We start from the raw sequence: 23,905 nt of genomic DNA, 5'->3' as shown, positions 1-23,905 counted from the left end.
CATCTTCATGAAACTTCATCAGAATGTTAATCTTGATGATCTTTCAGTCAAGTTTGAATCTGGGTCATGTGGGGTGAAAAACTAGGTCACCAAGTCAAATCAAAGAAAAAGTTAGTTAACTCTTTAGAGGCTACATTTATGATCTTATCTTAATGTAACTTGGTCAGACTGTTGATCTTGATGATCTTTGTCAATATGTCGGGTGAGCGATACAGGGCCATCATGGCCCCTCTTGTTTATTTGTTCTTGTTGTGAGAGAAATTGTACATTTTAGAATACAGATTACAGCAAATCACATTTTCTTTATTTTGAAAATACTTATTTCAAAGCCTGACAAAAGCATTCAGTACTGTTATTAAAAGTTGTTATTCACAGTTCAGCTATATTTTATGAATGGATAAAAAAAGTTATGTGATCTGTGATCATTATAAATGTGTATACAGATAAAACTTAAACATGTGAACAGTTTATTCAATAAATAAAGTGTAATGCAAGTCTTTGTGATGTGTATATAAAACACAATTGGGATTTGTTTTACGAGTAATTTCAGAATTACAATTAACACAAATTGAAAAAACCAAGCCTGCACAAGAAGGCTGATATGTCTCCCTAGACTGAGCTCTTAACCTGCCGTGGTGCAAATAGATTGTTAATGTGTGTCTGTCTGTTAAGTCTTGTTAACAGCGAGTTACAATCTAGTAACTTTTCAGTTTGTATGATTTTTAGCTCACCTGAGCTCAGTGTGAGCTGTTGTGATCACCTTAAGTCTGTCATTGTGCTTCTCAACAATTTGCCTGTTATTAAACCCTAGTAGACAGTTTTGTTAAATGTTAAAGGGATGAGTTGAAGTCTGATCGATTCCCAATTGAGGCAGTGCCTTATTTCATATTATCATCTTTAAGATTTACCAAATACTAGACGATTATGTATATGCTTCAGTCTATATACTTGTAGATAACACACTTGTGCTGTTTAATTTATATATCTACATTTGTAGAGACTCACACAAATTTGGATGGACGCATACTTTTTGAAAAAGGACGCTAGAAAATCCCAAACGCGATTCCCCGGGGCGCATATTTTTGCCATGCGCGTGCTTGCTCAATACACAATAAAGACAATAATAAAACAGTTGCGTCTGTTAGTCAAAAGGCGGAGTTTACGGCGACTCGTTTTTGCTCCTGGCCAATCAGAGATCTACGTTTTCTAATAGGTGAATGGCCAGTTAAGGTACATGTAGTATTGTGTGTTTACGTAATCTAATCAACACGCGACAAACCACTCTGATTATGTAACAAATAATTTGGTTTTTAACACGTGGCGTACTTGAGTGTTGAATTTACCGTTAATCGCGATAATTGGATTAAATGATGATTAAAATAAGAATGTTTGCAGGACAGTCACTGGACTTGATTGTGTTGTTTTTCGTAGCCGTTCCCGAATCAAGTAAACAATAATTGGCTCACATTGTTTTCAAAATGGATACCATACGAAATATATTCCCTTGGCTGGATAGTTTGGTCATTTTAAGTAAAGAATTTTCTTGAAATGGACAGAGACTCGCAACTTTCTCACATAAAGATTCATGAGAGAGTGAGAACACATTGCCTTTTTTAAACCTCATTCAAATAGCGTTGAAATTCGCTATACAAATTGTGTTCGTTATACCAACCTCGGTTACAAGGAACTAGTTTGCTATACGGATATAAGGAACCTCGGTTATAAGGAACAATTTTTAAAGGTCCCGAGCTGTTCCTTATAAGCGAGGTTTACTGTAAATGTTCTGCTATTTTTGACAGCAGGGATCTTGTAACAGATCGATTATTTACCATTGTTAAATCTATCGAAGCAAAAGGATTCTTTGCACAAAGTGAGTCACAGATTCACCTTATTTCAACTACATTTTCAGTTGTTAGTGTGTAATTGTTACTGCTTTATTTTAAAGTCCACATGTTTACGAGCCCCTAGTTGACTCCATGTATTTTATTTTCAGAGAGACCAAGAAGTTAAACACTTGAATGAAAAATTGAAAAGTTTGTATAAACCATTTAACTGCTTTTATAAAAGCAAATTTACACAACATTTTAACACACTGCTTCGTCAATGATCTGATTGATTTAAAATTCTATCAAAACTAATTTTTAATTTTAACCAGGTATTTTTCTCCAGCATTTTGCTTTAATCTTTAATTTTAATGTCCATGAAAATTATAGCTCTGACTTAATTTAGAAGTTTATTAGCGTAAGATAGATAACTGTGGGAGTAATCATGAAACAGAAACCTATAGTTAATCCTTTTCCGAAGCCACAAAAATTGGTTTGTTCCAAAATGTGTGCAGCAGGTGTATGTCCATCATTATCTTGAGACACACTATTTAGGAAAATGTCACCGTATTCTTAGGCTGTTTAGGTAAGGTTCAGTGCGATTGAAACTCCGTAATCGTATATTTTCTTTCATGTCAAAATATACAGATACATTAAACAAGTTTATATATCGCTTGAGAAATGTTTTTATTTTAGAGGTGGAAGACGAACTACAAGTGATGCGACAGCTGAGATCAGCCTTTCAGAGAGACAGCCGTTTGGAGGAAAAGAAAGGTGATTATTTCTACCGTGATACATGTACAATATAATTATGTTTGCAGGCTTTGAATACATTTTAGTTTGCATTAAGATTACAAAAATAACCAGCAATACTGTTTTGGAAAATAGAAAAGAGAACAGAATATCATGCACTTAGTATGTTTTAACAGACGTCTGTTTTGATCTGTATTATTTTTGTTCAGCGTCAATTAATAGAGTATACAGTTTACGCTTTGAAAGTTATTACACGTATGCCTTATCAATGAACAGGCTCAATCAAACCGAGCCTGAAACATTTTCGTTTTTGTCGTGTTGAGCAACCTGTGAAGTTTCCACTTTTCTCTATTTTATGAACAACCATAGTTCCATAAAATGTAAGAATACCAAGCTTCATTGTTTGTTTTAAAGTTTACAACTTCATTGTGCGTATTCAAGTTTACAAGACAATATTATCTGATCTCTTTTGTAGAGTTACTTGAACTCGTGTTGCGATTAGGTATTCGTGTTGTGACGCCAATGGGAGAGTCAGCAAGTGAAGTTATTCAGCGTGTACATGGGTTTATACAATATGCAGTAAAACACTCGGGAGAGGATTCTATCCCACCTACTGTTCACACCTACAAGAAAACTTATAAATCAGTCCAGCAGATACTTGGAAAAATATTCGTCTCTCAGGATACTCAAGTTGAAGTGCTGCAAGACCAGTCAGATGTGTCCTTCAAAATAAACTGCATTTCGTCAAAAGACTTGGAAAAACGTCTTACCATATACCATGGAGTTGATTTCCAGGAAGCCATAGCAGATTTACAAAAGAGTTTAGAGACTGAAGACGAGCGGAAAAGGAAATATGATGTTGAGACATGTTGTTCCTCTCAAAATTTGAAAAATATCACAAAACAGCTATGTAAGTCACAATGTTCTAAGTTAAAAGTTGTCTTAAAATGAACATCTTTAAAATAACTGTAGAAGATTTGTGAAATTAAACCTGTGATCAAAACTGGTTCTTTTAGGATAGTGAATATACATGTGGTATAACTTCTGTCAGCAACACTTCATCGGAAGCAAATATCCTCTACAAGGACGGACATATGTTGTATTTCCGAGTACATGCTTTTATACGTAAATGCATAGAAACTATTTTCTATCCGTATATTTTGTACTTGTTTTATAAGGTCATATTATTAAGATCTCTTTTATTTGATTTTTTTACAGCTGACCATGGTGTATTGAATGGTTCATGTACTGACTTTAGATGTGAGAGGCATGACGGTACACAGTGTTCATGGTATTGCGGAGAACATGAAATGTTTTTTTGCAAGTCGTGTAAGGAAACCAACCATAGGTAATATAAATATGAATGTTATTACTGATGGGTAGTTGATAAAATCAAAATATTTCAGGCATTCTGGTTCCGTTAATGCAATGTATTTAAAGTTCATAGAGTTTACTATGTGAAACAACACATTTTGAGACTAATACATAAATTAATGCTAAAAGAACAAGGATTCACAGTTAGTAACTAGTGAGGTACGAGTTTAAGTAATTCTGCACGTTCGATCAACATGAAGTGATGGCGCAACGTCATTTATCCGAATAATGTAGAATAGAGCCTGGATTCGGCGTATGGAAATGAAACGCATTTTATGAATTAATGGCAACTCGTGAGTAACTTTATAACAATGGCAAAGGAACTATATTTCTAAAGTTGAAATATGATATTGAAACATCTGACATGTTAAATAATTCAAAACAACTTGAAATATACGGATCTCGTTAATCATGGGCAAATACCTCAATAACATGCAGACGAATCTATACATTTAATTTCACCGTATTGGAGGCCTTATGTTTATTTACAACAGTGTAAAGTTTCATTTAAATCTACATTGTAGAAAAGTTTCTATTTGCGTCAATGCTATGAAAATTGAGGATGAATATCCAACAGGGAAAGTCACGTTCTAAAAATGTAGCCTCCCCAAACTTAAACCAAGCACACGGACGCGCACATGACCAAGACACACACACAGGCACACACGCACGCACGCACACACACACAAGAAAGTATGCAAGGTCTAAAACAAGTAAATTAAGGTAAACAATGGGGCTCCGCCTTGGAACGGTCAGTGGCAAAACCACCACTGGGAAGCTTAAACCGGTTTATGGTGCACCTAACCTCACTCTTACTCCAACCCTCCTCCACCATGTTCCAAAGTAACAGGACAGTGTAAATGCCAGGTGAAACCCTAACATAGGCAAGGACAACAGAAGGTGTTATTTAAAACACAAACATGCTCTTATATATTTAGATAAATGCAATCCTTAAGCACCTAAACGCATGTACTTAATGCAGAAGACAGAGCAACCAGCGAAACACCCTTAAGGGTTTCGACGAAACAGGCCAGAAGACAGAAATCAAAATAGCTTACTGGCAGTGGGTTTAAGAATTACCTATCATAGACATCTCCACCTGTTCAATCAGACACAATCTAATAGTAAAGTGTAGCGTCCAACTGCAAAAGGGCTGAACACAAAACATGCGGTGTGTCTCAAAATGTCGAGCAGGGTTTATTCAGTTTCTATATTGTAGAATATTTTGATCCGAACGTGCAGAACTACCTTAAATGCGAGTTTTGGGTTGAACAAGTGAGTTTCGAGCTTTTAGTGAAAACAAAAGACTTACATATTTTAACTAAACAGAGCATCATGCCTTAGTATGATTGTGTTTCATGCATATGTTTTTGCCACCTTTCCTATCTATCTAACACTCGTGTGCCGCCATTTTCCGGGAGTATAGTAAGGAAATACTTAACGTTAAAGCTGTGATATGTGAAATTTAACTCGGGGAGTGAGAGGAGAAAACAAATATTATTTTGTTATATTTCATTGTTTTATTTTCTACGTATTTTTCAAACGGATTACTTCACCCACGCGAGTGAATGTTAGTAGTTATGCAATATATGTTTTTGATTTACTAAAATGAACACGAACGTACACAAACAGTACTTGAAAAAATACGTGATTTTGTTTGGGAAAAGGTTCAGAAAAAATTGAAAGAGGAAACGGGACTGTTTACAGGGTGACATGATTAATGTATCTGCATATTTTTTTCTAACTCAGAGTGAATTAACTAAACATAATGGAAGGGGATATCTGCCACTTCAAACGTTATAGTAATTGATATTTCAATATGCCAATTCATTTCCAATGTTGCTTTTTAGAAGTGCATTATCTTTATTTGTATGTAAGTTGTTTGAATATAACACTACTTTTTTAATGTTGTAACCAATGAAAGCTCAAACGGGTCAAATTTTGATGTCTTTTTTTCGACTCAGAATGTAAACTCGGTCGGGAATTCCCGACGAAAATTGGTTTGTCCCGAAGTACGAAACGGTTGGCCTTGACCCAACCCCTAACCCTGACCTACAAAAAAAAAACAACGGCAAAAAATGAAGAAGTCGAAATTTCAAGTTCACAGAATAATGCACTTCTTTAGATTTTAACTTTTCACCTTCACATTTTTCAGCTCTACCGAATAAAATCATGGATTTTTTTGTGAAGGGCTAAAAATGTTGGGCAGTACCCTGACAAAATTGATATGCAAAAGATTAAGGTCAGATTCGAATATGTTCCTTTCACCCCTTGCGTCCGGGGGTCCGCTTTGTTCCTAACATCGAATTTTCGAGTGTCAAAACCTGTATTTTTCCTGTAGAGTTTGACATTTTAGGAACATATTGTTAAATGCTACACAATAAAACATATTCGGAACCCCCTGGTCTGGTCAGACCAATCTCTAGAGGGTTTCAAGCCCCGGGCTTGAAATCATTTTCAATCAAATATTACGACAAACATACTAAAGATATCATAATAAAGTTACATATATTTGTAGAACTTTCCAAGAACTACTTCACAAGTGTAAAGCACAATGTTCAAACCCGATCTTAAGGGTCGATCGGGCTCGAACATTGGTGCCAGGTCCAAACGTAAAAAACTACACGAAAATGCATCCTATTTCTCTAAAAAAATATTTTACTTTGGTACATTTATATTATTTTATTTATTTCTATTGAAATAATTAGTTTTAGGTAAGTTTGCCCGTCTGTACGATCTGTAGACTTGCTATAGGGACCGTATAACGGTAATTTTTGTCCCATTTTGTCATCAAGTTCATTTTACTATAAAAGCGTTAGAAATAAGATATCAACCTGCAATTTCTTTTAATAAGTAGTTCGAACCATCATTCAAACGAGTATGAAAATCATTTTTCCCCGACGGACACGCCGTCGGGAACATATGCTAAGCTTTGGCATTTTTGACTTTGAATATTAGCCGTAAAATAAGGAAGAAATGCTTATAAAATATTTATTATGCGTTAATAACAGCAAATAAAAACTTGTTTTGATGCAACATTATAATATCTGAAAGTTTATTAGAAGAAAGAAACCATCTGTTCGTCCGTCTGAGAGTATATTTTTAGAATAAAAGCTGTATTTCCGGACTTTTTCCGTACAAATGTCCGAGTTTTTATTTACTTGATTCTTCCAAACACATGATTTATTTTCTAAATTTAAACACTGTCTAGACAGATATATAATTTGTATTAACCATCGACGATTTTGTCGGAGAACCGTCACAAAATGTACCATTTTTCGTGAAAATATGCATACTTCTTTAAATCTTAAATAGAGGGATGGGCCTTGTCGGAGGAGTCATATTTTCATAATCTTATGTCCGATTTTAATAAATGATACATTGTTGCAACAGGCAAGCCAATAGCTAGAGGAAGCATGTCAAATCTGGTTCGAATACGGTCGGCTTGGGGCAAAGATCATAGGTCAGAATCCGGTTATATTCTCTGGTCGGGTAGCTTATTTTTGGCTAGCACCTCACCGCATAAAATAAGTTTGGTCACATTCTGAGACCTGTCCAGAGATCTGATGGTACAAAATTGACTTGTATGTAGTTTAAATGTAAAGCTTAGACATCTGCCAACATTTCAATATATGGTATAGGTATATACCATATAGGTACTATATAGGTTTCTACCCGGGATGTAGAAACTCGAACAAAGGTCAAAATCTAATATAATGTCAATATTAACTGAAATTCACTTTAAATTACAACACCGTACCTCCATGCATTACCTCCTCTGACACCAACGGCCAAATCAGGTACTCGAACATGGTCTTACTTTGTAGTCAGAACCCATACCTAGTCGACCATGTATAAAATTGGTACATGTTTTGGTCAAAAGGGGTCCAACTGGGTCGAACACCTTCTAGACATGGTAAAAGGCCATAATTTCTATGTTGGAGGCATACCTTTTAGCCATATATGACCTGCTCTGACCTCTACGGCTACACAAAGACATTAAGCTTGCTTTCAATCGATAACCAGGACTTACACCTTTTCAGCCATGTATGATATATGTATATTTCTTTGGCATAAGGGCTAGAACCTGGTCGAAAACCTTTTAGTCATGGTCCAATTACGAAGTTAGAAGACCAAATGGTGTCCTTATTCGTCCCTACATACCTACACGACCGTGTATGATACATATATGTATCATGGTCATAGGTGTTCGAACAGAGTCTTAAATTGACATATTTCCTAAGTTTGAACACTACCTGGTGACCTTAATTGGCCTGCATTGGCCGTTATCAGGGTGTCAATCCATAAAGGATACCTCGTTGCGCATTTTACCGTGCCCAGTACCTCGAAGCGCAGGGCACAGGAGCCGCACAACTCAAAACAAACTAGGTATAATGGAATCCGTTGAAAAAAAGGTAAAATGACGTAAGTATGATTTATTAACTTTCGCCATGTCTCAGGGAACTTTTGATACGTATCTTTTTTTAGTATGATATACATCTAATGCAATGAAGGGCAAGCCAACGTTCTGTATAGAAAATAAATTTCCTAGATCACGGCGTATTATGTAAAACATGACAAATATTTGGATAAAAGTATGCTACTTGCAGTATAAGTATCTCCTTGTACAGTGTAAAAGAGATAAAAAATTTAGTTCCACACACAATCCTAAATTTAGACAAATGCTCCATAAAACGAGGCAAAAGCGTATTTTACAAGGTATTTTCATGTAAGCACGGGAGTCCTATTGTCCGATTATATGGCAGCGGACTCCTTTAAGTTTTATGATACAGGACTCCTTTAATCTGTCAAACACTTAGATAAGTAAAATACCGGGTTTTGTCTGAGTTTAAGACATGAAACACGATATATAGAATCAGACCTATGCTTTTTCACTACTTCGCTCACAAAGAAAGCTCATGTTATAACCATAGATTGATATATGGAATTTTTCGGCTTTCAAATATTATATTAGTTAAACTAATAACAAAAACGACTGAGTGGAAAAAGGGTCATAATTATTACTGAATACAAATTCAATGTAAACAATTAAACATATCTGTCCCCCACCCCTCCCCCAACCCAAGTTGGCTGAGAAGTGACCTATACTCATTAAAGTTGCATACAACTCTTTAGAAATGATACCCACTCCCATCACCAAAAGTTAGACCGAAAATGCACTAGAGGCCGACATTTCATACCAGTATTTCAAAATTTTACACGGAGTGAGCAACTGACCCACCCCTCCCCACTAAAAAGAGGGGAGTACCCGTCCAGTTCCTCAAATTTTAGACCTATATACATCAATAGCTTTCAGGAGAGACCCCACTCCTTTTTCCCCTATATGGACAGAACCTCCCCCTGCGCGTTCCTTCCCCCTCTCATATGACTATGCACTTCGCTGTGACGGCTTTGTTCTAAACTGATGGCCACCGACTCACCCCCCCCCCCCCCTCACTTCCAATCAAATATTTCTGCAATCAGGCCTGGAAACAGAATAAAACAAATGTAAGCAAATAAAGCAAACTTCAGAGCATGATTCAAAGAAACCAAAATAATATTATGGACAGCACGGATCTTAATATTATAAGTTAAGTATGTATACCGGGAAGAAGGTATTATGCACCAGTGTCATAGACAAACGTAACATGTATCGGAATAATGTGGATAAAAATCTGCCTTCAGCGGCCACTCCAGCTACACCTGTCAATTGTTTCACTATTTTAAGTATTGAATTGTTAAAGTTTCATGTTTAGCTACGTATTGATACATTATATATTATAATCTTATATATTATTATATATATATATTATATTATATATTATATATATATATTTATATATATATATAATATATATATTGGTCTGGTATATTGTGGTGGTGATTTAGTTCGTATAAATTCTCTCTACTATATAATAATTTATAATGCGAACTTGGTATCTAGCGGATCTCAAGTATGGGAAAGTCAACTGTTCTGGATATACTTATATCCCTTAATGTAAACTATATATATTCAATGTATCCTCGAGATCCAGTTTGCTTTCAGAGAGAGAAAATATAGCTTCTCTGGTCCCAATCAGTTAAAAAGACTAAAAAGTCACTACCGATTTGTGAGACATGAAAACAGAGATTTGAGTACATATATGCAAATGTTGAACCAGTACGAATGTGTAGTACAATTCGGGCTCGTATATAAAGCAGCATCGAAACTAATCTTATTGGGTTAGTGGACTTGCTGTTTGGGTACTTCGTTTGTACTGCTAGGTGCTTTGCCGTAATTGATCTGGTATATTGTGGTGGTGATTTAGTTCGTATAAATTCTCTCTACTATATATATATATAGAGAGAGAGAGAGAGAATGAGCAAGTTCCGTGGAGACACAATTCCGAACATTTATTGTGAAAACAAACGGCAAACATTTGCTTATTATGTCTGTGGTTCTTGACAACTTGCTTGTTTTTAGTTGCGATGCTCCGGCGCTACGCTTTGAGGTACTGGGCAGGGTAAATTGCGCTGCGAGGTATCCGTTATGGATTGACACCGTGCTTATATTTATGTCAGATACTGAAATTTGGTCTCATTCAATAGCCTGGACTCATACCTATGTGACCATGTATAATATGTGTATATTTCTTTGGCAAAGGGGCTCGAGCCAGGATCCATATCTATACATCAATGTATGATAGGGTAAATGTTTTTGGTGAAACAGGCTCGAACTGTATTGAAAACCTTTCCGACGAGGTCAAAATAGGCAGATTTTCTAAGTTCGAACACTACCTTGAGAACTTGTACGACCTGCCCAGACCCCTTGGGCTATCTTAGGTACCCAAACAGGGTCTCAATCTTTAGCCAGAACGTATGCCATGTATAATACATATATATCATTTTCATAGAGGTTCGAGCTGGGTCTAAACCCTTTCAGACATGGTCAAAATTGTCATATTTCGTAAGTGAACATACCTAAAACTTGCCGCTCAGAGATGTTTATATGCTGTTACGAATCTCTGACGCGACTATCAGAAAATAAAGACAGTGTCAATTAAGTTATGGATGCCAGAACTAGTTTGAACACTGTTTCGTTCCTGTGTTTTTCCCGAGGTGAAAACAGTCGTTGCATCGGAGAGGCAGCAGTCAGTTATTATACAGCGACCTTTGTCGTAAAAATGCGGACTGGTTCTCGGCTTCGTTTTATAACGTCAATATTATTATGAGAACAATCGAATTTTGTTGCAAACATTATTATGAGGACGATTATATATTTGATAATCAATATTTCATTGTGCGAATGATGTTTGTTTATATCAGACACATAGATAAGCTCTAATCTCTGTGTTTCTCAAAGTACTGTTGATGTATCTAAATATAAACAATGTCTTAAAAACAAAATGTGACAAGAAATTGAATTTTGCAAGTGTAAAAAACAAAGACAAATATCAAACAGGGAACGCCACGCACCAAAAACTCAGCACCACACACACACACACACACAGACACACACACACGCACACACAGAGACACACACACACACAGACACACACACACAGAGCCAACATACAAGGACAAAACGAACAAACAAAGGAACACAGTGGGGCACCGCCTTGGAACGGTCAGTGGCAAAAACACCACTGGGGAGCTTAAACCGGTTTATGGTGCGCACCCAACCTCACTCTTACCCCCACCATGTTCCAAAAACACGGGACAGTGTAAATAAAAGTAATCCCCTCCAGGTGAATATCTTACACACGTAATGGAAACAAAAAGGCATGGCATGTAAAACACAAAAATGCTCGTGTATAAATATATATAAAGCAAACCTTAAGAACCAAAAACGTATGTACTCAATGCCTTTACAGAAGACAGAGCAACAAGAGAAACACCCTTAAGGGCCCGACGAAACAGGCCAGAAGACAAATATCAAAAACAGTTCAGTCCTGGTAGGATTTAAAAACTGCTTATCATAGAGTCCTCCCCCTCTTCCGTCGAGACGCAATCAAAGAGGGAAGCGTAGTGTTCAACTGTAAACGGGTTGAACACTTAAACATGCGGAATGTCTCAAAACAGTTGGGTCGTAACCTCTTTTAATAAAACGTTTGATAATTTTTCCAACTACATTTGGAAAATACCATGACCAAGATCTTATGAAGTTTGTAAAGCACATCCCATATACAACGGGTTTAGAAATACCTTCTCGCAGAAGTGTCTTTAAATTACTATTGAATTTTAAAACTAAATCAGAATTATGATAGTAAAATTTAGCAAAATATTTACGAAACTTGTAATAACGGTAGCCTATGCTGAAGAAGTTTACTTTTAATATATTGATTACGTTCATTGAAATGCTTGACATGACTACACGCTCTGGCAAACCGAATTAATTGAGAAATATATACCCCATAAGATGTAGCCTGAGGTACATCCCCATCCAAATGGGGAAAATTTACAATACTAAAATTAAAATCATCCCTCTTGTCATAAATTTTGGTATGTATAATATTATCATAAATAGAGAGATGTAAATCTAAAATCCTTGCATCAGTATCCGAATTGTTAGGTTTAATTAACTGAAGCTCCTTAGGATAAATAGTACCCACCAATTGACCAAAAAACGGATTATCCATATTAAGAATATCATCCAGATATCGTGATGTATTGTTAAATGCAGTTATAATATCTGCCTGCGTATCTGGAGAAAGGTTCAACATAAAGTCTCTTTCATAACAATATAAAAACAAATCTGCGACAAGGGGTGCACAAAACTTAGCTCAGTCTTAAAGTATTTGCATTTGAAGTTTTTTCAAGTAATTTATAACTGAGGCATTTTAATATTAACATTGACTTGTGTCCGTATTAAAATGATATAATGTTTATGTACATACAAATAGAGATTTCTAAAACCCAACATGGGAGAAGAATTGGCATATCGCAATATCTACTAATATAATGTGTGAACTGGCGGATATATCCTTCCATATAAACATCACAAAGGAAGTAAGTGTTTTAACTGAAACAAAACTAACAAGGATCGGAAATAAAAATAATAAAAGTCTTGAGAGAGAAAACTAAGGAGTAAAATGGAGAGGTACGAGTATGATAAATTCTCTTTATTGGTTTTGTTAACCTCCTGACTATTTTAAGTTGTATTAATAGAAAGAATACAGGAGGCTGTTTAGGAAACGTAGACTTTGTCTTTAGCATTTATTTAAATGAAGCAAAACAAAAAATCCACTGCAAATTTCACATGATTATGATTTCTCATTTTTGCTTGTTGATATTTTGTGAATATTAACGTTTCTATCGCATAATAAAGATTTTGCAAAGTTGTAAAGACAAGTTTCACTTATGTGTTACATTACGTCTTTTTGATCACCACAACTGTTTTACTTAAGAAATGAAATGACTTTTCTCGGTGTTCATGGGAAATGAACGACAGCATAGGATCGGCAAATCCATGAATCTCGCTAATGATTCATGTTTAATTTGCCGATCATATTCTGTCGTTCATTTTGCATGAACACCGAAAAAAATAGTTTCATTTCTTATATTTACATTACTTTTCCTTTCCATTTGTAAACAAGATAATATTATAAATTGCACGTATTTTGTGGCATTTAACATTAAAATCAGCTTCCCGGCCATTGTGTTCACTAGACGGAACAACTGCGACGTCATCTAAGGAACCCTCTCCTCGACTATAAGCGGACGTCGTCAAAACAGCGATCGGTTATCACTAAGCAGCGATGACGTAATTTTCGCGCCTTTCCTTTTGCTGTTCATACGAAATGAACGGCAAAAGTTGCAATGGAAAAGAATAGGACGAATGTAAATATAACGTTATGATGTTTAGTAGACTTAGATAGTTTTATACGTAGTCGAAATACAGAAGCACAATTGACAACCGTTTGATAACTAAATCGACTGCTAAAGTTCACCTTTTAAAAAGGAGATAATGGATAACGTATATTTCTTGTAGTGGGAACGCCTAAACAAGCAAAAAATGTCGTAGTATATTAAATAATTTTTATTTTCACAGGTCGTGCTTTGGACTTAATAAACTCGGGGACGGAGAAGGGCAAGGAAAACTAGAATTGAAATCTAAAGAATATAAATGTCCACAACCGAATTTTAAAATTTCCTTTATCTGCACGGTGCCGAATGGTGAGGTTCTCTTTGGTAGCAGGCATTGCACAGATCTTCTGAAACTTGACAGTTCGTACGATGTAATCAGTCGTTGTGTTCTTCCCTCCATTCCATCCGGCGTGTGTTATATAGGCAACGGTAGAGCTGCTGCGGTTTGTGGAAACAAACTTGTGTTTCTAGATGTTACATCTAATGAGGTATCGCATGAGGCATTACTTTCCTGCTTTGATATGAAGAGCATAGCATGTCATGGTGATATGATTTATATATGTGATAGAGCGTCTCTGTATACCTGTAACACAAATGGCACACATCTACGAACTGTCTACTCTGTGAAAGAGAAAACGTCTATCTTCAAGACAAAGAAGCATATTATTAATCTTGGAAACAATTTTGAAAGCATTGCAGTAAGTGATAATGGAGAGACTATTTACATAATAGATCAATCAAAACTGCGTATAATTCATAGCAATGGTGATCTTCTGTCTACTAAGGAAATCGTACCAGCTCCTTCCGGTATCTGTTGTCTTGGAAATGATTTAATTGTTGTTTGTAACCGGCCTCATGTTTTGAAACAACTTGATTTCAAAGGCGACGAAGTTAAAACGCATACACTCAAGGACGTTACTTTTATATTTACCTTGTCGTCATTTAGTTATGATAAAAAACGCTCTAAGCTTATTGTTGGCAGCGAAGATGGTTACCTTTTTACGTATGACATAGTGTACAGAGTGTAAGGTAGAATACGATTCAGAATCTTATTAACTACAATGTATACTGAAAACATATGTAACCAATAGAATATTGCTCTGCATGGTATGTGATAGCAGTGCATTTAAAGGGACTCCCTTAAAAAGAAACCTTAATCAAAAACATTGATAATTCATTGTATCATAAAAATGCGTTAAACGAAATTTACCAAACCAGTTAATTCCGCGAACAATATTTTGAATTACTTTTCGATGACACTAAATTTGGAGAAAGACATTTTGAAAAAGTATTATGACTTAAGGCTATCATAATAATGTAAATTAAATTCACTTCATAAAATGTACTATTTTTGATGATAAGATGATATAAAAGTATTTCTGATGCATTAGCAAGTAAATTAATTTCATTGTTGCATGATGTTGTTATAACTTATTGTCTAATTCTATTGTATATGTTAAGATATGTACTTAAATCTACCTGCTGTGTGTATTTATGCATCGAAAAATAAAATGCATACACAGTTGAGAGATAATATGAATTAATTGTGTACATATTTCATAAACAGTATGTAAAAACCTACACGTCAAACAAGTGGCGTTTTCATTTACTTAAAGCGCGATGTACACGTGATCCTCTGGCACAAGCAAAGAAAAAAAGCATACTACACGATTGTGTTTTTGCTTTTATGTATCAACAAAAGGAAGCACATTTAGAAATTAAACAGTTTTAAGTTATGAAGGATATTATTTTCTAACAAAATTATCTTAAAGTATATTCTTATTTCAGGATAAAGTGCAGAACTTTAATGTTTGTACATTTTTATTTGTTATTAACACACTCATATACTGCTTTGATATGCCATATTAATAACTTACATTTTTCAACCTCAGGATATCTCTTAGTCTAAAACAGTTTCCTAAAATTACCAAATCAAACAGTTGGAGAGGACAGTTGTATCGTCTTCCTAGCTGTTGAAAAAATGATTCACGTCTTTATGTGTTACAGTATCATTCAAATTGAGTCAAAATGTTTCGAAGTTTTCAGAATGCCAATTATGCAAGTACATACAAGTGTTCTACGTACGAAAAGGGATTATTATATGTTTTGGTAGATGTACAGTGAACAGCATGTCGCCCAAAGGCCAAATGTCTTGATATTGTAACGACTTAAACAAATATCAAAATAGTTACCTGAAGGGAAACAGATTTAGCTGTTTAATTTCTTTTGTTCTTTTACATATATAAAATCCACTGAAACAGTTTTCACTTTTATGAAACAAAAATCAAATATGGACTATGAAAAAATATTTATTTCTAATTAACCCAAAGAACATGTTCTAGTTCTCTAGCACTGACACCAGACCAGAAAGAGCCTCTGTGCATGTTATACCCTATCCCAGGTATAAAAACCATGGTATTGATCGGGAAAATATACTAACTCATTTCAATCGCGCATTTAATACCTAAAGGCGCAGTTCGGTAAATGTGTTTTATGGATATTGAACAAGTGGTAATCTATCTTTCATTGTTTACCGGTCGCATTTCTTCATATTTCTTACCTTAGAGAAACTACGCATAGTTTATAGTTTTTCAGCGCTGCACAAAAAATCTTAGTTGAACTTCTCTATTGAAGTCTAGATAGCAAAACTATTCTGATTGGCTGATGTGAACATGTAGTTTATGTTTAATTAGTTTATTTACATCTCATCAACACAATACAAATAGACAGTACATAAAACCTATATAAAAAATACATGTGTAGTCACTCATATATGTGAGTTATATTAGATGGTTCACTTCAAATTTGAACCCAAATATTCAAACATGCTGTATAAAGTCATACCCAGATTCCATTTACAGTATAAAGATATTAAAGTATAACAAGAGCTGTCCGTAAGACTGCGTACTCGACTATTCTCAGTGCTTGACTCTGAATTAGAGCTTTGCCAGCAAAAGCTCCATAGAACTGTGACCAAAGAAAAAGTTAAAAGGGGCATTATTCTGTCAAAATTGAAATCAGAGTTATGGGGTATGTTTCCATTTAAATTTCAAGTCAATATGTCAGCCGTCGTTTAACTACATGTGTAAGCTAAAATGTGTATATGCAGCGTACATGTGCAATATGAATTAAATAAATAGTACAGATGTATACCAATGAATGGCCTCAAATTCAAAATCATAACTAAGATGAATTTTATTCATCATTTCTAGTTTTATTGTAAAACTATATATTTATTTTGCACTCTGTTTTTGTTTGTTTACATCTCGTCAAACATGTGCACACTACTGTGTCCTCTAGACCAGATGCTCATTAGGGAAGTTCACGCAAGATTTGTTCTGTAACGTTGACGAAAGCATAAAATATGCGGAGCATCTCTGCAATATGAAATATTAAGACAGTGTGACTCATGCACGATGGAAGATCAATTACCGCTTGTTCAATATGGTAGGTACCCATTCACTGAACTGCGCGTTTTAGATGAGAAATGTACGATTGAAATGGGTAAGGGCACTTTCCCGTTCATGACCGTGGTTCTTATAGAATACCTAGGAGTAGGGTATAACATGATAACATGTACAGATGCATTTTCTTTCTGGTCTGGTGCCAGTGTTCTGTAGCATAGTAAAAGTACAAGCTGAAGTAATTCAATGTAAAATCATTATGTAATACATGTTGTATAAACGTAAGCATTAGTCATCAGCCGCCAGGCGGAACTGGCAATTATATTTAAATAGCTGTCAGGTTTTTTCTCTCATTGTAAAAAATCTCTTAACAAGAAGGATGTAAAACGTTGCAGGATTTCAATGCTTGAACAGCCTATATAGTCATTTAGCATAATATTTTTTTCTACCAAATATTTGAAATTATTGAGATGTTATAATTTGTTTAGCTAAATGTGATTGTGTTTGCTTATTTAATAAACAGATAAATATTAATTAGGCTCTTTATTATTGTTGTACATCAAAGACATATGTAAGATTTTTGAGTCGGCTAAACGCTGAAAGCGTTTGACGAGTCCTTGCTAGCGCCCGATTTCTCATTCTCATTAAATGGCCTCACAACACAGCGAATAGATGTAGTTCCATTAGATTGTCTCTAATTTCAAAGAGTTCATTGATCAGATGAAGTTCAATTATGTAAATCCCATTTGCTATGACCAATATACATGTACGATGTAATCTGTAAAATTTATGAAGTGTAATTGTGCAATACTCGGATAAAGTCAAGTATTTTCTTCTGCGGTAACTCATTAAGCATAAACACGCATAAAGATTCTGCAGGATTTGGAAATACATTTGCGCATATAATTATGGTGACTACTTTTACGCCCTTTTGTCACAAAATAGCAATGATATTCACAAATTCAAATAAAAACTGCATATTAACTTATTAGCCAAATTATCCATTTGTTTCCCTGTCCGTTTCAAACAATAATCTTTAAAATCATTGCACAAATAACAAAGTCACTGCGCTGTTCATTACATGAATTCCGCAGGCTTACCAAGCTTGCGTCACATCCAGCGAAAGACAAAGTATGGTTCCAAAACATACTGCTAGTATTTTATTGAGTCGGGTACCTCTGAAAGCATTGGAATGTCTCTTATCAGAGTTTACCACATCGGCGAAATAAAATTTTGACAGCTTCATTTTAAATGGCCCGAATAAGATATGTGCAGTAAGTTAATTCTTCCACGAGATTTCGCGGACGAATCCTAATTACATTCTGGGCACTTGTCGCCAAACACGCGTGACCTGCTTTTACGACTTTGCGCTTGAAAATACGGACTTCGGTTCACCGAGAAAAAACAACGAAGATCGGCCTGATCAAAGTGATGCAAAATCGCGAGTGGCGAAAATTGCAAACGTCTATATACAACTTCGTTCTAAATCGTAACCTTTCTGGAATTTTGACTGGTTCTGAAAATTTGCTTACGATTCAGGTGGCAAAAAAAATGAAACCGTCACCCATTCTGCGTTTCATGATGACATGTGTTGAATGTTGCATTCAGTAAGCTGATAAATTATCGAGAAAAGAGGCTCTTGCTGGGTTGTTTAATTACTGCTGATTTTAAAAATGATTTTATTTCTGATTATTTGAGAAATAAACAAGTCGGCGAACCATTAAATTATATTTTCTTGCAGTTTTTGAAATCAAAAGTAGATCGTCTATGTTAGACTGCTTTGACGAAACGAAACATTTTTTTCGTATGAAATGATTTAAATAAGAGGTAATATCACCGTAAACTTCAATGCCAGATCCTGCCAATTGCTGCTAAACTGTCTTCGTGTCACCACAATTCGTAAAACATATTGTTGACACTGGAGATTTTTGCGGTATAAAGAAAAGTGTACTCGTATCCGGATATAATATAATAATAATAATAATAATATCGAGCTGTGTTATGAAATTTTAACATTCAAGTAACAGAAATGATAGATATTATTGTAACAGAAATGATTATAGAATTTATTGTTATAACACATACATAGATTCTATATCAGATCTTATATTTTAGTCCTGAGGTATGACCTGATGGTAAAATTATGAAGTGACAGTCATTCATGCTTTGGATATCGTAATACTGAAAATAATCTAGAATGTATTTAGAAAGTGAAACATAAAATTGTCAGTTAGAAATCGCACCAAAGGCTGTATCAAGGGTCTACATTTTCAAAATTTTCTTGTGATGATACCCAAGCCCTACTTGCAGGAGGGGGTATCCTCCCACACCCCATATTGTCACTTTACTGTTTAATACATTTGCCCTTTTACCACCTGCCACAATGCCCATTTCAAAATCTGATCGCAGTTCAAAGCGGGAAGCAACATCTCTCCTCACACTTGTCCAGCTACCGACTACGTAAAAATGGCTCGAGCATTTTTCAGCCCTGTCTAGGCCTGTCTGTCTACATGAATCAAAATGGATAAGATAATTGAACGTGCATGGACTAGGGGACTACTGACATGATTTTGAAGGTGTTAACTAAAAAAGAACTGCATTTATTAATATAGGTTATCTTTTCCGAAATTGGTAGCCAGTCTGGGTAACTTCCCCAAGTTTCGAATGCGCAAATTTCCTGCCAGTGTCAATATTCACGACAGTATATATTGACATTCAGTAGCATTTGCATATCTTTAAACGCAAAAGTAAGTATACTTTAAATTCACATCACTTATAATATGATTGAAAAATACCTAGCGTGTTATCGCCAGGCCAGTTATCTGTAAAATATCTGAACAGTTCTCTCGTCTATTCGTTACAAATTGTATGTGACAATCCGAGCTATAACTTATAAATTTCAATATATAAACTGTCATATTCAAATTTTATCATGTGCTAATATATACCAGCCGATAATTGCCTGTTTTTGGTAATGCCGGAGGCAAATATTTACTTGAAAAATATATATAATCATGGACAGTATCTTATTGTTAGCTGTAAAATTGTAGTTTGTACTTTCAACATTTTTATTTTTGCGAACCATTCTTTATATTAGAGAAATATATTGGGTTTAAATACTTGAATAATGACAGTCAAAGATTTACTAGGCATCGATTTAAATTGAATGTCAATTTCATCTGTTGTAACAAAATCTCTGTTCAGTTGGGAAAAAAAACAAAAAAAACTGAAACTGGTAGACTATACTACCAGTACATCAATCATTAGCCTACTCTCAGGCCCTTCAGACCTTTGATTTATGGTTTGTATGAGGTCAAAATAACCATTAAAGTGCTCATAGTGCTCATCATGAATATACCACGTCATTACCTGAGGCCTTGGAAAGCAACAAGTCGTGTAGCACATGGGTTTTTTTCACGTGAAGTTTACCAAATCGCATATATTGAACGTCGTTTTTGCAATATAGCTAACAGACCGACATTGATGCCTAAGTGTGCAGGAGGGAAGTTTTGTAAATGCTCTTTAATTTCCTGGATTATGGACCTTCGTTGTTTTTCTTCATTCATTACTTTATATAATTTATTAAAACGTTTAGCAATGATCAATATTGACACCTAGGTGTGCATAAGGTATTTTAATGCTTTTAATTTCCTGGGTTATTGTCCTTTGCTGTTTGTGCTCTACAATGTAAATGACAACAAAGTTCAAATGAATGAATGAATCACATTTGTGATAGCTCTAGTTAAGTATTTCAATATTCAAGAAATGTGACAAGTAGAGCTTAAAGTAATGTTATACATGAAAGGGTAATATAGTTATTTTTGCTCAAAACAATGACTTTCAGAATTAAGAAAAATATATTTCATAGATATACGTGAACAACATGAAAAATCGAGTAATATTTTCTGCATTAACGCGTAATTGTATAATAAAAAATAACAAGCACGCTAATAACCATATGTTACTTTTTAGTTTGAGTGGTCACATATACATCCGTAATGATTTCTGGTCTGTATATCTTCATGCAGCAGGAAATCTTTGACTTGTGTATAGATATGAGTTGGTCACTAGTTTTATCTAGCTTCCTTATTAACCTTACTCACCCATGTCTACAAAAATTGCAACTTAACAACATCAGGGTAAAGAACATTTTATTTCTTTGTAAATCCTATTTTTGACCTTTATTTTTATTTCTCACTAAATGCATTTTTATAAGTCATATTGCAATGATAATATATGTAACTGTATCAAACACAGTGCATTATCTTTTATACAATTTTTAAATATAAGGAAGAAGATTAGTACATCTATACTATTAAATAGCCTTATTCTTGAGCATCATTAAAACTAAAACGTGCTACAAAGAACTCTTGCAATCCATTCAAACAGTACAGAGTATATCTCATGCAAAGTATTGAATTAGAGCAAAATTATTGAACACAAAGTCTTATTAGCTGCGAACATCTTTTTTTGTTAAGTTTAACGTCGCAACGACACAATTGCAGATCACATGGCGACTTCCATCTTTGATGGCTGAGGAAGACCCCAGGTGCCGCCCCGTGCATTTTTGTCATCACAGATGTGCACCTGGTTAGAACCAACCACCTTCCGTAAGCCAAATTGATGGCTTCCTTACATGAAGAAGTCAACACCCCAAGTGAAGCTCGAACCCACATCAATTTGGGGTCAGTGATCTGAAGACAGCGACATTAACCATTTTGTCACATTTTTAATAAAGAAAAGATCTGTAAAGAAGTACTTGATTTCAGACTGTTTTACGGAACGTTCACTATTCAATAGAGTATTCGCATCAAAAATTGCCATAATATAGTATCAACAAATAATCATATACTAATTAAATGTACTGTGAATTATTGATATCCCTAAACGAAACATGAACTGATAACGCATGAAGTGAATAAAAGTAATAGCTTACAAACCAATAATATACAGGGAAATGTAATATGTTTGTGCACTTATTTTTATCTTCTTGTGTCTTTCAGCCCCCAAAACCACAGAAAAGAGCAAACGTTAGCCCGTATCATTTTATATGAAGGGTGACATATACCATGCCTTTCCATTAACTGTATGTAAATCATTTTATGATGTTAAAACGCCATAAGAATTTCAGATATATGAATATCAATATATACACTAATGAAAATGATGTGTGTATGTGTGTTCAGATTTAGCGACTTTTTCAAAAAAATTCAGGCATTGAATCGACCGTGTCTACTGTAGCATTAAGGGCAATACCGACTTTACAGTGCTGCCTCACTGAAACATTACGCCGTAGAAACATAACATGATACTCTAATCATGTCAAATTATAAATTTCTACTGCCGCGGCAACCGGGTTTGATTTCTGACTAGGGCATGATTTTGATATTTATTTAGCATTATTAAGATAGTTTAGGAGCTAATGTTCTTTAACAGACTAATGTTTACTGTATGACCAATCTTCAATTTTAAAGAAAGATCATTTGGATTCAAAGTCAGGAAGTAATATTCAGTCGGAGCGCGCGTCAAAAATACACAAATTTTTATTGCATGTCCGTATACATTTAGTGTATACTATGCATAATATACTGACTTAAGGATAGGATTAGTACTACCATGGTTACAAAATATATACATTTATACATTAAAGATACTTATCACTCAAAATGCTCGAATCCAGTGTATACCGGAGTCTTTAATTTATCACAGGCGCTGCAGGTCTGCAGTGAGACATAGTCATAAATGTTATTTTTATGCTATGTAAAGAGACATTTTTATCTTATATTTGAACAAATGACAAAAATCAATTGAATGATCTAGATTTTATTGTAACATGTGCTCGACTTGAAATTTGTGACAAAGAAAAACAATTACATAGACGATGATAAAACAAACAAATAATAGAACGCAGGTGGCAGGGGAGTGGGTCTTGTTAAGTTGGAGACTGGGGACAACACATCACAAACAAACGTACCACAGGAGAGTCTCAACTGTGTTTAAAACTCACAGGGCATGTAAAAAAATATCTACGCCAGTGGAATTCCTAAACACATGTTTATGTATAAAAAAAATGCAATATGAATTCATGTACATAAACATATTTATAAAGACAACATCATGTCGAGATTAAGGTTTTGCTCATTCTTAATATATACATATACTCAAGCTATATACATATACTCAAGCTATATAATGATATTCGTTTACTGGTGACATTTGTACTTTGCCAAAGTTTTTTTTTTTTAATTTATGTTTTGTCAGTTTTAGTTCAAAATAATTTCTTTTGGTTTAATGCTGCTAAGACTGGGCGGATATGTTTTGAACACCATTGTAAAGAATAATTGCTGATAACAAATAGAGTGTGGAAACTACATTGGACGAGGTGGGGAAGGATAAGGGTCTAAGATTAGTTTTAATTACGATTATGAAATAATGAATGAATGAATCCCATATTAGTCGTAAGGCATGTTATCTTGCGGCAGGATTAAAGTTGTAAGCATTAAATTACAACACTAAAACTGGACAGGTAATTGAAGAATCTTTAGCAGAAATTAGCACAACAAACACAGACAGAGCAGTTGATCACAAAGTCGTCCAATCACAAATAGAAACTTCTCTAACCTTTTATTTTACAATGTTTCTCCTTGCAGATCTGATGCAGTCGTTCTGCGCATGTCCGAAAGTGATTATCAGCTGAAGCGCACT

At 34.8% G+C, this 23,905-nt stretch overlaps 1 protein-coding gene across 2 annotated transcripts; it reads left to right on the top strand.

The window, feature by feature from the left end:
• The first annotated feature begins 1,971 nt into the window (after nucleotides 1–1,971).
• LOC128551145 (uncharacterized) lies at nucleotides 1,972–15,530 on the top strand. 2 transcript variants are annotated; one of them, XM_053531615.1, is made up of 5 exons: nucleotides 1,972–2,033; nucleotides 2,520–2,597; nucleotides 3,052–3,486; nucleotides 3,795–3,924; nucleotides 13,981–15,530. In XM_053531615.1, exons 2-5 carry the CDS (start codon nucleotides 2,543–2,545, stop codon nucleotides 14,822–14,824), a joined length of 1,464 nt encoding a protein of 487 aa, XP_053387590.1. In that variant the 5' UTR covers nucleotides 1,972–2,033; nucleotides 2,520–2,542; the 3' UTR covers nucleotides 14,825–15,530. The 2 variants fall into 2 exon arrangements, with proteins under 2 accessions (XP_053387590.1, XP_053387589.1); XM_053531614.1 differs by lacking the exon at nucleotides 1,972–2,033 and having other exon boundaries at nucleotides 2,455–2,597.
• Nucleotides 15,531–23,905: the final 8,375 nt, after the last annotated feature.

The sequence above is a fragment of the Mercenaria mercenaria genome, chromosome 19 (genome assembly GCF_021730395.1).
Source record: "Mercenaria mercenaria strain notata chromosome 19, MADL_Memer_1, whole genome shotgun sequence".
Lineage (NCBI taxonomy): Eukaryota > Metazoa > Mollusca > Bivalvia > Venerida > Veneridae > Mercenaria > Mercenaria mercenaria.
This window is presented reverse-complemented; position numbering and strand designations above follow the sequence as displayed.

What these genes read in the sequence shown, in the direction of transcription:
- LOC128551145 (XM_053531614.1), top strand. Translation starts at nt 2,456, where the DNA reads ATGTCAAAATATACAGATACATTAAACAAGTTTATATATCGCTTGAGA. An exon ending in AAATATCACAAAACAGCTAT is followed by an intron (nt 3,487 to 3,794) that starts GTAAGTCACAAT and finishes ATTTTTTTACAG; the next exon opens with CTGACCATGGTGTATTGAAT. An exon ending in TGTAAGGAAACCAACCATAG is followed by an intron (nt 3,925 to 13,980) that starts GTAATATAAATA and finishes TTATTTTCACAG; the next exon opens with GTCGTGCTTTGGACTTAATA.